General features: G+C 44.3%; 1 protein-coding gene across 5 annotated transcripts in view; it reads right to left on the bottom strand.

The window, feature by feature from the left end:
• PDE4DIP (phosphodiesterase 4D interacting protein) overlaps nt 1–16,478 on the bottom strand; it is a 179,228-nt gene that overhangs the window by 32,307 nt on the left and 130,443 nt on the right. For 2 of the 5 annotated variants that reach the window (XM_039841359.1, XM_039841358.1), the window contains 5 exons: nt 15,679–15,795; nt 15,224–15,361; nt 14,334–14,446; nt 13,154–13,281; nt 3,222–3,310 (listed from right to left, as the gene is read on the bottom strand). In XM_039841359.1, the coding sequence (XP_039697293.1) occupies nt 3,222–3,310; nt 13,154–13,281; nt 14,334–14,446; nt 15,224–15,361; nt 15,679–15,795 (585 nt within the window). Of the gene's footprint in view, nt 1–1,340; nt 2,944–3,221; nt 3,311–13,153; nt 13,282–14,333; nt 14,447–15,223; nt 15,362–15,678; nt 15,796–16,478 lie in introns of those variants that run through there. The other 3 variants (XM_039841355.1, XM_039841356.1, XM_039841357.1) reach the window with 3 other exon arrangements.

Raw genomic sequence — 16,478 nt, 5'->3', positions numbered from 1 at the left:
TGCCGCGAAGCACTTAGGTAAAGGAAGGGGACTGGATCAAACCACTTTTGAAAGTTGATGACCTCACCCCTCATTTACACTATGTGAGGTTATCTTTCTATATAAACTCTTTGCAGTTAACTTAAGTACCCATTGCCATCAGCTTTGAATAAGGGTACGTTTGTTCTTAAGTGTTCCTTCTGCTTAAAAATAAAGCCTAACTTTAATGATCTCCACCCATTTTTAAAGTGCCTTCTCGATAAATATGATCTTTTTCTGTTGATTTAAATATACTTACTTTCTGTAAAAAGAAAAAATTAATATCTATGAAATAGCCACACCAGAAGGGCCATAATGGCCATCTGGTCTAATCTCCTGCCTTAAAATGAGAAAACTGAGATCTGATTTGTTCCCAGACTAATTGGGTTTTCCTATTTCTATGGCAAAGGAAGCTTATTTTGGCTAACTTGTCTTTAAAATTTAAATGTAAAATTTAAGTGTAAATGAAAAGTGATTCAAGATCTAGCCTTTTATGAATTGTTCTTTATCATCTATGGGAAGCCAGTGTTTCTCTTTTTCCCCCTAAATAAAACCCCGGGGTTTCCAAAACACCTGATAGTAGTAGGAATCCTTTAGGTTAATTGTTAGTTACATCTCTCATAGGTTCTCTCTCTCTCCTCTCTCTCTCTCTCTCTCTCTCTCTCTTCTCTCTCTCTCTCCATTTCCTAATCCATCGGTTCTATTGCATTCATGCTATAATTTAACTTTGTTGTGTGCTGGGCTTCCGTTTCCCTCACAGAGGTCTGTGTGCAGACCTGAACTCTTGTTTGAATAGAGCTGTTTTCTTTTTACCCTATGGCTTCACGTCTCTCACACTAAAGTTAGTTCTCAGAGAGCAATAGGAGCATAAAAATGATCTTTTCTCAAGTTCATCACATTAAGTCTGCTGACTTTTCTCTCCTTCGATTTGAATCTTGATTCTTGATTAACTTTTCTGCATTGCGCAAGTTCGAATGAAGGAAGACAATGATCAACTTCTCTAGTTTCTTTCATAGGAATTTTCTAGATATTTATTACAGATCCTACATTTCATCAAGAATGGAATTCTGTGGGCGGTACCTGGGGAAAATCACCGTCATGGCCGGACCTCAGACTTCCTAAGGTGGGTGAGTTCAGAAGTAAGGATGAAGCAATTTACTGTGGCCAAAAGGTGGTTCTTGCTTGAGGAAGGAAGGAAATTTTGTGTCAAGAATAAAGTCAACTTTCTAAGGACACAACTAGGAGGAACTCTGAACCTAATCCTGAGGGACCATTTCACTGGAAACAAGCAAACACATTTTTGAGAACTGGACACGAAACAGTTATGGCAAAACAAGCTTTATTTCATTGGTAGAGTGACATCCTCAAGCTCCAGACAAGTCGAAGTAAATTTACAGTGATTTCACACACCTCTTACCCAACGCTGAAGATCTGATTCTCAAGGAAAGGTGATGGAAAGCAAAATGTGGCTTACCCAGGATATTCTTCGTCCAATAGGTATGTATGTTGTCTATCATGAGTCGAGCCCCAATCCAGTTTTTCTGAACCCAGAATTTATTACTTCTTATGTCAAGTAATAGGGCAGATGTTGCAAGGGAAATACAAATGACCTGATGTAAAGGTTTATTCTGGGTTGAACTGACCCTCTCAAATATGCTCAGGTCATTTTCTCTACGCTACTCTATAAGAAAGAAGGCTGAGAAATCAATGACTTTATTAACCAGGTGGCCTGCCACTAAGAATCAGAGCAAAGGACTTGCACCATCAGGATACTTTAGACCACGTCAATCAGAATCCGGCTCTCTTCATGTCTGTGTCCCCTGTTCATTTATTCTGCAGTTAATCCTGTCCCACGGTAGCAATAACCATCAATGACTTTCTGACTTCCCAACCTAGCTCTGCCTAAGGGTGGATATTTGGTCACCTTGCAGGTCCTTCTTGCTCATCCAAGTCCTCAGTGAAATCAGGAAACGAGAGGCCGTGGGATCTGCATTGTACGTAGTTAAGGCTACGAGCATCAGCTAGGACAGCTCAGCAGCTGGCCAAGCAGAGAAGCAAAGCTCGTGCAGAAGCTCAAGGCGGAAGGTAGAGTCGGGCTCAGCTAGGGCAACAGAAAGTGGTCTTGATGGACGGTAAAGGGTCTGCGAGGAGGGCATGAGGAATTCCAGACACCCACCCATGTCCTCCAGGGCCACCATGAGATTTGGAGACCACTCGCCTGGGCTCTTCTTGCTGGCCTATTAGATGTCTCCTCTTTTCTCGTGCAGAAGACGTACAGACCCAGGAGGCCTTACGCCCCCTACAGTTCTAACAGCCCCGAGGACGCTCTCGCGAGGAAAGTCCAGCTGCTTCCGCAGAAGGACAAATACCAAAAATCCACTTTCTCGTCGACGACTCGGGGTCGTAGGCACGGTCCGTCTGGGACACGTGACTGCTAAACATCACTGGGCAAGGTGGAGACACGTGGGCGTTCCAGTGAGAGCGAGTCACCTTCTTGGCGACTTAACCCGAGGGCCAGGACACTCAGCTCTTGGGCTTGAGAACTTGCTTGGTTGTACCTTCGCTGGTGGTTGGTGGGCACAGCCTTCCAGCCTCAGGTACCAAGTTCTCAGGCTCGGCAGGAGCTTGCTCTAGAAGCGTCATCCGCCAGTTGCTGACACGTCGTGACCTGGCTGGTTGGTCAGGCTGCCCGACAAAGTTTTCTTTTGTAGAACGAGACTTCGCTGTCAATGAGCCCTTCTGTGGCAGTACCCATCCTCTTGGGTTTTCCCAGAGGGCACTCTCCTGAGCAGGGCCTTGGCCCTGCCACCTCCCCACGCAGCCCTTCGGTGATGCCCAGTCTTCTGTGGTGTGTTTCAGTGACAAAGCCCAAGAGGGGAAGGGTCCATGGTCTTGTTGGAGGTAAAAATGCTCCTGAAGCTACAGCTATAGACGGCACGTGGGGGTGAAGGTGGGTGGGAGGGGCCGGAAGCAAGAGTAGGGAAAAAGGAGTGAAACAGCGGGGTGGGTCATTGGGAGGAGTGGAGTGAGGACAGAGGTTGGCGAGGTGGCCGGGAAGCTCAGAGAGGGCAGGGAGACGGGGAAGCGCTTTACAGGGAGAGCGAGCTGCTCGCTCTCGGCCCGCACGGGCTGCAGGAGGCCACCAAGCCTCACAGGGCTGTGAGCCGTCCGCTCTGGGACCCCAGACCCTGACTCGGACTTACTTGCTGGTGGCTACTGTGTGCGACCTCCTCCTCAATGCTGTCCGTGAACTCGGTGCTGGCATCTTCGGTGTCATCCCCTGCAGCTGCGCCTGGAAGTAAGTCCAGAAGAGAAAGGTGACTCCCTTCACAGGTGGCTTCCAGACAGCAGCTAAGATTACCGTCTCTCTGCCATCCGCCTCTGATTTCTTCCCTTCCCCACCATGCACATGGCCTCCTAGCCAGGAGGGCCGACAGAGGAGGCGAAGCCGATGTGCCAAATCTGCAGAAAAGCCTTCTCGCTGTGTCACGAACACTGTCTTCCTAACACCCAAGCTTCAGCCTCAAAACACGCGCTGGCTTTGACAGTGCAGACCTGCGCCTAAGGGGCACAGTGTCTGAGCGGTGACCCCTCATCCATTCTCGTAGGGTCTCAGCTGTCCCCACTCCGCCCGCCACTGCCGGGCTGTGCAGCAACACTCTCTCCTGTGACGCGGGCCCCACGGGATCAGCAGGTGCTGACAGAGGCCCTGCCTGGGGTTAGGGCGCCCTGGCTCCCCTTACGCTTTTCCATTGTTGGCGTCAGCCGTGCATGGGTGACAATTTCTCTGGGGGCCCTTGTCCTACCAAGGCTCTGGTCTAGTGAAGACTCAAGGCACAGAATGGTCTGCGTGTTTCCCCATTCCTTCCTCCAGCCGCCCCCTGCCCCATCTCTCTCAACACCCTTTGCCTGAGGTTTTTCTTGTACTGCTTTGTCCAAATGGAATTTAATCCATTCTTTTACTCCCCAAAGATGGACATAGGCACCCCAGGGCACAACCATCTGTGCCCGTTACTAAGGGACAAGAAGCTGCCGTCTGTGGTCTGGGCAAAGGTCTAGAATATTGCTGACCAACAGACTTTCTGAAATTCTATGCCTGTGCTGCCTGTGCAGGAGACACTAGTCACACGTGGCTACCGAGCGCTTCAAATGTGGCTAGTGTGACCGAGGAACTGAAATTTTTACTTTATTTAATTTAATTGAAATTTAGAGTTTAATAGCCGCGTGTGGCTGGTGGCCACCATATTAGACAACACAAATCAAGAACATTCTTCCTCTCCACATCTGTTAGAATAAAACACTGCACATCCCATTTTAGATAAGACCTGTGGCCCACATTACAGATTTCTTCTGAAAGTGTAGGAATTCATAAGTTAATTCATTTGAACACTAAAGGAAATCTAGCACGACACTCCCTGAGCCCTACAGAACCTGCCCAAGTTAGACAACCTTGAGATCTAGTTCTGACCTTGGCCTTGGCAACCAATCTGTTAGGACTCCTCTTCTGACCACTGAGTAGTAACCCGGGCCTCAGAGACATTAGGTGGCTTGTCACACAGCTAGTCCTGACAAGAGCTATGAAAAGAACTCAAGTCACTGGACTTCTAGACAGAGGCAACTCACTGTTCCTTCCAGTGACACATCAGATCTTTTTCTTTCTTTCTTCCTCCAAGACTAAAGACCTACCCAGAACTCTGACATCCACAGGTGGAAAGCCCCACATCCATAACGAGCATCCACCGCCATCTGTGGATAAGGGGACAGGGGCAGTGCCACCTACATCCACCTCCTGGCATCTGCCAATTCAGGCCAGAGTGTTGGCAACGGCCCAGGCCAATCTCACTGAAGTATGAATAGGCAGCTGAACCTATGACTCCCTCCCTGGTCTTCACTTCAATGCTGTGCTGACTGTGGACCAAGGTGGCGCCCTGTTCAATAAGGCCCTGCTTGCAAGGAGGCAGCTCTGCCCCTTGCCGGCAGTGTGCGTCAGGGGTGCCCACTGCTGCTCTTAAACCAGCCCCGGAAGCACCCCGCAAGGGGCACTTCTTGTATACAGGAGCATGGGCACGCTCCCTATGCTTTGGCTGCTTGGCAACTCACTGAAGCCAGGATGCTAATTCAATTCGGGACATCCATATCACATAGCATGCTTTCGAATTTTTATCCTGCAAAGAAAAATGAATCGTCTCGCTCAGTGACGGGTTAAGAAAACACACTATTCACATCGTTTCCCTTCTGGGCATTGGGCTGGAGAATGATTCTGAGCTTGAAGAAAGCTCAGCTCTGTGAGGTCAGCATCCTCTTCCCCACGCCATTCCTGGTGGCTTGCAGAGCTATGCTGAGCCCACATCCCAAGATGATTCCCGCGCTAGGTTCCAGGAGTGAGATAAGTGGGAATAGAGTGGGTGACTGTCACTGGTCCTGAAGGCATTTGTCTATCGCTCTGCCCTCCACTTACCTCCACGGCCTAAGGCCACATCTGCATTTCTAGATAATGCTGTCTCTCTAATTCTCCCGGAGCAGGATGCCATGGCTTTGACCTCATCAGGGGTTAAATGGGGACCAAGCAAGCATGCCCATTTCATGCTGATACTCCACTAAATAGGGATTTTTGCTTTCCTTATTATTTTTTTAGCTCATTTATAGTCTGTGCTACTTCCTTTGGGGCAGCTTTGAGTTGCTCAGCCTTTTTCCAATTTGAATTAGAATTCTGAAAGCTTTTGTGTATGTGTTTGAGGGGTGGAATAAAGTTTTTAACAAGTTATAGAAAATATTGCAATGAATAAGTTATTCCATACAAAGTTCGATGTATAAGTTAGACACCCCTTTCTGTTGTTACCATTTCTGGTTTTTTTATTTCCTATAAAAGAGCTTCTTTTGTGGCGAATACCCCTTTCTAAATTTTTATAAGGCAACAAAACACTGTCTTCAGAACTAACCTGGAATACTTTAACTTTCTAAGTAAAGGTACTAAGCTTTATATTAATGTATCTACTGCTTATTTTTGATAAATGCGAAATAAAATGGCTTGCCACCTTTAGAATCTCTAAGCTAAGAATCTGCTCAAATTTAATTTGCTTTTCCAGGTTTTATCTCCAAGGTCGCTTTACACATTAGACTGAAAATTTTATTAAAAACTTTTATTTGAGCTTCAATATTGTGGTTCTCAAACTGTGGTCCTTGCAAGTTTCCAGGATCTGAACCACACGTAAGGAGGTGATACCCAAACCTTCCTCTTCCAGACTTAGAAAATTATTTTCTACCAGCTATCTGGCCATAAAGTACACAGAAATAAAATGAACCTATAAAATACCATAAAATCCTTGGGTGAAATTTCAGACTTACGTACATATATTCTTTTTATCACTGAGGCAAAAATTCACACTTTTGTGGAGTTTTTTAAGTTAAGGACGGCATAATTATTAAGAATATGGACCCTGGAGACAGATAGTCTAGGTTAGATTTCTACTTCTGGCATTAGGTATGTGGCTTTAGGCAGGTCATGAACTTTCTATAATTCGACTCGTCACTTGTTAATTAGCGTTAACAGTGGTCCATGCCACTCCAGGCACTTGTAAACTTTCAAGGGTTTGCTGCTTTTGAAGTGCTTAGAACAGTGCTTGGCACACAGGCGCACTCAGTAAATACTGCCTTTAAACCATGTTCTTGTTTTCTTATTGTTGGTAAACCGAAGTGGGCTCAGGCTGAAAAGCTGAGGGGTGATAAAGGAGGCCCTGGACCCTCCGTGTAATCAGCAGAGGGGAATTTTACACCTCGCCAGGAACTGGGTGACTGTGACTGTGTCTATCCAAACTTCTCCACTCTCAACAGCCATTTCCCCCAACGCGAGGTTGGAAATACTGTCCTCCCCGCTTCGTAGGATGGAGGAAGGGCAGAGTTTTAAGTCAAGTCGGATGAACTCTTTTGAATAGGAGCTTCGCACCTAGGGCTCATCGCCAAATTACAATGGCCGCAGAACTCCATCATGGGTGGATAAGCTTTCGAGGGAAAGTCGAAGGGTCACTTTAATTCTTCAGTAACGAGCCCCCGAATTCTGCTTTATAGTCATTGTTCCCCCGTAAGCCGTGCAAACGTGACCGACAGAAAAGGCGGGGTATTTTCCCACAAGGGCACTCAGAACATGGCGGGAGTCACATTTGACTAATTTTGAGAAGATGCAAAGAGTCGAAACTGTACAGCATGAATAATGACAGTGCCGGGTGCCTGGCTGTCCCCCACCTCGGGGCCAGGTCCTCCGGGCGCCTCACTCCTACTTCTGCCTTGGGCTCGTTGCCAGAACTCTCACCTGTTCGGACCCTGAACCATCACTGCGGACTTAAGTGTTATGATGCCGTATGAGAGAATCAAAGAAAAGCAGTCTCCTCCCAGACTCTGCGGTTTCACCTGCATCCATTCCCTTCTGAGACGTAAGAAAACTTTAAGATTTCATAGAGCCCGGCATAAGCTTCTGTTGAGAAATAAAATCCTTTAACTAGACAGGCTCAGATCTCAGAAGTAGCTAGAAAACTGTTGTCTGCGGTCAAACCCCTTTATGGTGCATCTTTGTCTTTCAATTGCAACATCTCCTGAGTAGCCTTCCAGCTTGTACTTTATTCTGAAAGCAACTGTTTTCAGTGACTTTAAAAATTCTGTAATGTCAAGGAGTTCTTCACGCTCATGCTCTCTTTTCTTTCCCCCTCAAAGAACACAAGAAACCTTTCCAGGAACATTTTTGGGGACAGCACCTCCCTCCCACCATGACAACTGGCCCCTCAAATCTTCATCCTGCTTTCTACTCCTTTCCTGCCGTAAGGAGAGCAAGAAAGGGTTTTTAAGGTAAAGAAGTCCATTTCACACTTCTGTGGGAAGTAAAACGCTGTTTCTTTAGTTTCGCTTCCTGGAGAGCAGAAAAATTCAGGTTTCTTTCTCTTCTTCCCGTTAGTTAAATAAATACAAAGGCATTCACTCATTCCAGAGTCTCACTTTGGGAATTTTAGTACAATGATCAATAGACTGATTCTCCTATAAGGAAAAAAAAAGATAGAGCTTCCCCTACTTCTTTTCTGGTCTTTTCAGAATGAAACCAAATAGTTGCTACTGTTTGGCCTTTGATACGTTTATTGCATCAGTAACAATTTTTTTTCCCAACTAAAGTAGCTGAAATTCTAACACTTATGTATAAAAAAGTACACTGTAAGTTTCATTGGATGTTAACACGGTTTAACAGAGAGCACTGTGCCATAAAGACATGAGCTTCCAGAGGAAAATATACAGCTTATTCTGACTGGGAAATAGTCCTGGAAATCAGCCAAGTTACTGGATCATTCAACATGTTACTTCCTCCTCCTTCGTTTGTTATGAATCATTTTAATTTTTTTTTACAGCCCTAGGATCAAAACTTTAAGTGATAAAAGAAAAGCTGCTTTTGTTATCAAACTGATACCATTTCATGGAAAAAGAAGTTCCTGATTTTTAAAGCATACTGTATAGACACATGCCTCTAAAGTCTACAGATTGACAGAGAGGTTGGCATTGTACAGCAATGGTTTTGGAAATTACAAAAAGCAGCACTGCATACTCATGTACTGAAAATACCTCCATGCGTTGGCTAGGCAGTCATGAGTTCCTTAAAGGGAACGAGGAAGCTGATTGGGTTCATGTACATACTGCCACTACACTCCAGATTATTTTGGGTCAAGCATTTTCTAATGTTGCTGAACTTTCTATTTTATCCTTCCATCTTCAGCAAGAGGAAAACGGTATAGATTTTTATTTCCAGAAATTGACTTTAAATGACAGAAAGGGAACACCATGCAAAAAGAATCAGTGCATCACTTTATCAATTATTCTTAATCGAAATCTGGTAAAATGATGATTGTTAGCTCTACAGTTTTGCTTCCCTTCCACTTTCTGTCCTCGGCTGGAAAGTAATTCCAATGCTGATTTTCCACTTGGGAAACTCACCCTGGTCCTGTGAATCTACAGAAAGAAGGCGAGGACTTACTTTCTGTAATACTCAGACTACTTAATAGCAACATGCTTGTCTTGTATCATAAGAAAATGGTTTACCAAAGTTTTTGCTCCAAATGTCTAGTGAGAGAGTAGCTTAAATCATATTCCAAGATGTGCTAAAACTTGGAAACCACTACCCCACAGAAATTACTCTGATTTATCATCCATTTGACTCATTCTTTCTGTTTTTATTATTGGGTTGCCTTATAAGAGTTCCATATTCCTAGCTATTCTTTCTACAGGACAAATGTTTCTATACTACCAAAGGGAGAAAAACTCTGAGCTTTAACCTAAAAAAAATGACAGAAAAGTCCTCCACTGGCTAGCGTCTCATAGGATGTTTTTATCCGAAAAAGGAAGCTCATTTTACATATTCTACCGTAAGTACAACTGCTACAAGGCAGGACAGAAAATGGTAAGTGTGTGAATTTCTAACATTTTATAAGTTTGTCACATTTCTCCGCGAGACGTTGGCTGCAGACCTGTATGATTACCACTGAGACCCTAGTTGAAGAGACAACTTGAGGTTTCCAGGGATGTCAAATGTGAAGATTCTGTGACCTTTTCATATAAAAAGATTCTGAAATCAGAAAACAGTGACTTTATTCTATCGACAGGAACTCGAGTTTTCTATACTAGCTCTAGGAAAGCAAAGGTATTAAAGTATTTTCCCTCTAGGACTTATGGTCCCAAGGGAGTGACTTCAGGTAGGTCAGTCAACCTTCATTCCTCAACGACAGAAGGAATTTTTGGTGTCATCTGATTTGCTCCTTTTACTCAGAGGCCTCTAGATCCAGCTGGAAGACGGAAACAGAGAGACCCGAAATCAATTTTCTTGCACTGTTTTGAAGCTATAAGTCAAATTTCTCAGCACCAGATACAGATACTGAATTAGGAGCATAAATAAGCCTAAAAGTGATAAGTCTTTTATACCTATCTGCCATAGCAATCATCTATGTGTAAAATGTGCAAGTAGAATACACTAAAGAACCTTCTAAGGAAACGACTTGAAGCTATACAGGTCAAGATTTTCTTGATCTTTAATAGATCTCTTACTATGTATAACAGCATTGACAAATCTCTAAAAAATACAAACAAGGAAGAAGTACTAAAAGCATTGCTGCTGTCCACACGGAATGATGAGAAGTGCGGGGGGAGGGAGGGGCGAGGATGAGAGTAGACCCTGCCCAACTAAAAGGCTGACAGTATTACAATAGCCTGATCGCACGTTTTCAAGAAATCTAGAAAAAGAACACCGAGAAAATGTTTATTTATACTAGGCACTAACAACCATCAGACTTCGATACTACAGTTTAAACTTGCAACAGAAAAGAGTTTAGGGGAAGTATCTGTCAAAAGGACTTCCATTTCACCCACTAAATAAATCCCCTTGGAGTCCTTTTCAACTCTATAGTTCTAAAAACTACGGACTTAATCTATCTTGGCCTCTTACAACCATTCCTTTACACATTTGCTATTATTCAAAAAGGAAATGAGATCTATCCACACGGATTGTTCTCAGTTTAAGTTCTATGCTTCCGATTTAGCATGACCTGGACAAAAATTTAATTCATTTGTTCCTTCCAGATTTTTTATTCAGGCGCAAGGCTCTACAGGCAAAGCACACGATGCTTTATCTAAAACGCTTTACAAAGGTAGAATAATCCAGTAAAAGAAAGGATCTGGGCTTCTGAAGAGAGACTGGAACCCTGTTACAGCATGTTAAATATAATCATAGAAATGATGTGGTCAATCGCAGCGTCGCCTTTGTGTGGGTCACAGAACGAAATTTATCAGAATTGTGTTTTCTAAAAAGATGGCGAATTATCACACCAAATGTTAGACTGGCAAGCCCTCTCCATGAACTACTGTTTGCAAGCCTCGTCCTAGGTACTAACCAGAAAGTTAGTACTGGATTTTAGTCCCATCTACAGCAGTAAGATCAAACTCTTAATTTATCCTTTGCCACTGAATCACTTAATTTTCTAAAATGTTTTCCAAAGACAAGTAATGATAGCACAAGTTAGTCCGTCTTTTCAGGATCCAAATCAGGACCAGAATTTACATTTTTCTCCCTATTTTGAGAATTTTTTTGACAGGAAGTTGGGTTTCTCATTCATCCAACTACCTCAATACTTCTAACATTTAGCAAGTTCAAGATACCAAGCGAAATGCCTACTCTTGCTTGCGGTTGATAGAAGCTGAGTGGTAATTAACATAAATCTCTCTAATCTCTGTGAACCAAGAGAACCCGAGAATCCCTATGGCTGAGTCTTAGGAGACTCAGAAAGCTTCCTCGGTCTATTAGTAAAATTTAGGGAAGACATTTCCTAAGTGCCTTGTAGTGACATGACACACTAGTCTTTGGTTGGCTGACATGTTTATAGCTCTACTATGCACCTCCTTACTTCTAGAAAGTTACAGAAAGCTTTGAGCAGGAAAGGGTTTCCTAAGGTTAGAAGACTAAGAAAAGTGGACGGTTCTGCTTACACTTCCTATCTCCTCCCTTTAATGACCCTTTTCCCGCCGAGGCCATTAAAACTGGAAAGCATTTCCATCAAGAGGAAGGCTTATGGCTGTCAATCTTTTGTAAAATGCTTCATCAGAAAACTCTAAGGTGTTTCTCCAGAACATTTTCTTCCCTGTCCACTTCTGTTCGAGTGATGCTGTTCCATGCAGGGCTAAGGTTACAGAAACTGGGCTGGAATTGAGAACGCAAGGCAAACCACGTCGACATGTAAATGTGAAAGAAATAAAAGCGTCGTGTAAAATATGGACGGCAAACAGAAAAGTCATTGTGCTCCACCTTTAGAAAGGGTACCCGGTCCCATTTATGGTACCAGAAAGCCTCAATCCCTGTTCATCAAATTCCATGTTTAAAAACTAAAATCTCAGCTTCTAACCTGAGAAATAAGAAACCTCATGGTGTTGAACCCACAAAGTTCCAAATAATCTTGGTTCCTTTCTATACTCTTGACATTAAAGACACCAGAAATACCACCTCCAGTGCCCCTTTCCTTACATCTGTCCTGTCACCGTAAGAAAGCATCGAGACAATGACAAAACCTATGAACACAGATCTGTGACATTTCTTTCTAAACTATTCAAACACTTCCAAGCCTGAAACCTATTACCTATTTCAATATGGAGAAACGTATAAGCACTAAAAAGTGAAAGATACAGGCCTCCATCTGATGCCACTAGCAAATGAAAATATACAAGCAATACGTTCTTCTGGCTCTAACAACTGTTTTGGTGAAATACTAAATTTAAAGGGGGACATTCATTTGAAATTATCATTTTACATAGAGAATTCTGGAAGACCTGAGAGCTTTCTTGAAGTCATGTGCTGACTAAATAACATACCCTTGGTTTAAAGAAAAACATCTGAATGGAATTTAGTCTGCATTTAACCTGATTTCACTGTCATCCTATAATCAACTCTGAAACAATATCGGAGATAAAGGTTTTACTATAAACGCCTGAACAGTCTTTGCCTCTGCCCTTTAACCTGGTCCCCCCAATACCTGCAGTCCGCCGTGGGAGACGTGGCTTGGATTACCTCTGACAAGAGTTATCCTACTTTGGCAAAGTCATTCTTATAGACTTTCTCTCTCTCTCTCATCTTGAAGCTTTTCCTTGATTAGGGAACTGCTCTCTCAAAAAGCAGGAGTTGCTTGAATGGCAAAAATAATACACACACATGCATTTATGACATGATAGGGATCATATGAAATGGATTGTGAAAAGTGGGGGAGGAATAAACTTTATTGGCCGCAGAAGCAATGAGGGAATCAGGAGGACCTAGGGAAAAGGATGAACACGGTAGGAAAACTCAAATGGAATGATTTAAAATGTGCAAATATACTTCGTGACCTCCGCCATTCAACTTAGAGTTAGAGAAGTACCGTGAAACACAGGTAGACTTAAGTGAGCTTCACTCTGTAGTTGATGCTAATTGTACCAGTTTTAGCATTAGTAAGTCACCGTTTAATTCTGCCAAAGTCAGCCAAGGCTCTGTCTGGTTAGTGCAAACAAGGTTTTCCATCCTGGGCTGCAGTCTGACCCGCCAGTGCTCAGAAGGCATGCTTGTGATGACCTCGCACACTTTCCAGCTCCCCACCTCCAATGGCGGCCAGGGTCTCCAGCCTGCTCAAGCGCTCGAGGCTTCTTCCAAGAACTTCTTCTAGCCGACCGCGTAACACCTGGGCCCCTTCCAGCTCCACCTGCAGAGTTCGGTCTCTCTCAGAGCTGATTAAACATGCCATACGGAAGGAAAATGGGTTAGCCATCAGCGGTAATGAGTCTGCACAGGCTCCCAAAGAGCCGTCGACGCCCCTCTGGGCCACAAGGCTTCCTAACGCCGCTGTCCTCCAGGCCATGAGAAGCGCACGCGATCTTATCGTGGGGCTGTGGGCACTGCAGGGAGGTCGGCAGGGCCTGCTCCTTCCTTTACAGCTCGTCCCTCTATCCGAGATTCACGTGACACTATAGTTCCTGAGATTGATCTCATACCCCACAGCTCAAAAAAAGAGCAATTTCATTATTTGACTAAGAGCGTTACTTTCTGAAAAATACCAAAACCCAGGAAAAACTATATGCAAATTGAAGCTTCCTAGTAGGACTGCTATGGAAGCATCTGCTCTCTCATCTGTTAACCAGACTTGACAATGCTCTGAACAGGAATCTGTTCATAGAGACTAAAGGCCCAGAGAGTCTTTAAAAAGTAACACAATCGAGTGGTCGTATAGTACCTTTCCTCTCCCTTCACTTTCTTGAGGTTGAAAGAAAAAAATTTTAAGCCCGACAATAAACCAGAAGAAACTGAATAGTAAAAGGATAAAAATTGGGAAAGAGAAAAAGGGGCTAAGAGGGAAAACAAAATGAAAAAAAGGGGGGGAGGGGAGCTTAAAATGAATCAGAATGACATAATATACGTGACCCCAAATCAAGAGGTATAGGATGTAGATTATTCATCACGATGGCTTTCGGTGACCCTGGGGTGGTATCAGCCACCATAACCTACCGGGACCGGCAGCTGGGAGAAGAGGAACACACACTGTGTACTGACTCCACACAAGGGTGTTTTAGACACCCGTCAGGTCTTCTCACCTGGTTCTGCAGGAATAAGCACTATTCCTGACTTAAGATTTCGACGCTCTGGCTCAGAGCGATCCACACAACCGATGGCAAACGGGGCAGCCCCAGTGACTGCCTCTGCTCTCCTCTTCTCGCCTCTCCAACATCATAAGCACCTGCGCTTAGTGAGGAACACGAGGAGGAAGGTGCGGTCGCTTGTTTACCTCTCGGGATGGGCGTGAAACTTCACCAGGCTGCTGTAGAGCTGTCTCTCTGCTTGCAGGGCCTCGTTGAGCCGACTCCGTTCGTCTACCAGTCCTTCTAGTGTCAGTAGCAACTGGGGAAAGAGCGAAAGCAACACGGGAATGGAGACACGAGGCAGGAGGCCAGCTCATCCTGAGACCAAAAGAACGTATTAGCATGTCCCATGACTGAATCCACGCACTAGCTTGTTACTTAATTAAGCTTTCTATAGTATTTTAGTTTTCTAATCAATCTCACGTGCATTATCTTTTTTTAAAACTCCGTAAGGCAGAGATCAAACATGGAAGCAAGGAGAACAAAGAGGAGAGAGAAGCCAGAAGCACGGGAAAGAGGCCAAGGGAAAGGAGTAAACATGTAAGAGGAATTCCTAGTGGTCTTCATTCATTCATTCGATAAATATTTACCGAGCCCCTTCTATGAGCCAGCCTCTGGTCTGGGGAAAAGCTTACTCTCTAGCTAGGCGGGGGAAAAGATGCTCATCAATCGCATCTGTCACTGTGAGCTATAAAAAGTGCTATAAAGAAGAGAAGCTGTTAGTGTAGAACCACTAGGTCTGTTTACGTGAACTGGCAGAGTTAAAAGCCAGATCGGAGCGAGGGGAGCAGCGAGAGAGAAGATGGGGATGAGGGACCCAGGCGGCAGAGGCAAGCGGGTCTTTCTGAAACGTCTGGCATTGGAAAAAAAAAAAAGGTTAGACATGGGATAGGATCTACAACAGAATCTGGGGCAGAGGCAGAGATTTTTTCCTTTTCCTTTTCCTTTTTTTCAAATTGGGAAAATTTTGAACATGGTTCATCTTTTCCATTGTTTAGTTCACACTAAAAATCAGGTTCGTATTCTAATAACCTACTTGCTGTCTTCGGTTTCCTGAAGCTTCTTGACCCTGTGATTCTACTGAAGCAACTTTTTCCCGAAGAAGTAAGACTTCTTGGGTCAGGCGTTCCATAGCTGGTATGTCTTCGGGATCGACCAGTTGCATTTGCAGGTCCTAGAAGTCAAAAAACAAGACTAGTAATAAAAGTACTACTCGGCCAAGGGGCGAACACTCCTAAAATAGTCTCCGATACTTTCAGGCATGATACTGATCAGCCATATGGAGACAACGATATACTCTTTCTGAAACCTCAGCAACTCTGATGCAAGTCAAAGAGAACATGATAACATCAAGAGACTCAGTCTAACAGCGTATCAAAGAAACAACGAGCACCAGCCAAGGGACGCAGCGCATCCAGGTGCTGTTTGCAGATGCCCTAGGCGTACTCTGCATCTAACGACTTCCAACGGTCCTTAAAAAGTCTGAAGGACCTTTATGAGGTCTTCTTTAATCTGCACGGTCCGGGTCAGGGACTCCAGGTCGGCAGCCTGCACCTGCAGCTCCTTCTCTTGCATGGCCATCATGGACTGCAGTGCAGAGAGCTCCATCTGCGGGCAGAAGGGGTCCTGACATCAGCGGGCAGAGAAAGCACACCTACCACATTTACGTTTCAACGATGAGGCGAACGGTGTTGCATATTATCCCAACGCAGCCGGCAACGCAAGTGAAAACTAGAACCTGAAAACGCTCTACTGGGTTGGTCGCATCTATAAACCACGCGGTGCGACACCAAAGGGTGTTGTGGCGGGGGGCTGCAAAGGGGTTTCACTGATGTCGTCCAGTTTGGTTAACACTGTAACATGTCGCAACTTGTTTAATCAATGAATTTTTTATGATACTTGAAGGGCTGGTCTTGCAACATTAACAGATAGAAGAATAGATGAAGTTTTTCTTTATATAAGTATTTCAGCTAACAAATGAAAAAAAATGATAGAAAAACCTCCACTTTGCACCCCTTAGTGAATTGATGGAAACAGCCATCCAGCATCAACAGCTGCTGACATCACAAGAGACCAATGAACATTACACGCCCCCAGATGGAAGAACTGGCCACCACCTGCGAAGAAGTCCCACCGAATACTAGCACTGTGTGCCCTAAACTTCCAGTCCTGTATCTTCCATGTCTCCTCACCAGAAAATGAGAAATATTTTATAGTAACAAAGTTCACTGATAACCATAAGGAAGAAACATAATTGGAGCAAGACAAAGGTCTGCAATCAGACATGCGTG

Source organism: Pteropus medius, unplaced genomic scaffold (assembly GCF_902729225.1).
Source record: "Pteropus medius unplaced genomic scaffold, Ma_sr-lr_union100, whole genome shotgun sequence".
NCBI classification, from domain to species: Eukaryota; Metazoa; Chordata; class Mammalia; order Chiroptera; family Pteropodidae; genus Pteropus; species Pteropus medius.
The sequence above is the reverse complement of the archived record's forward strand: the minus strand, read 5'-3'. Positions and strand labels throughout refer to the sequence as shown.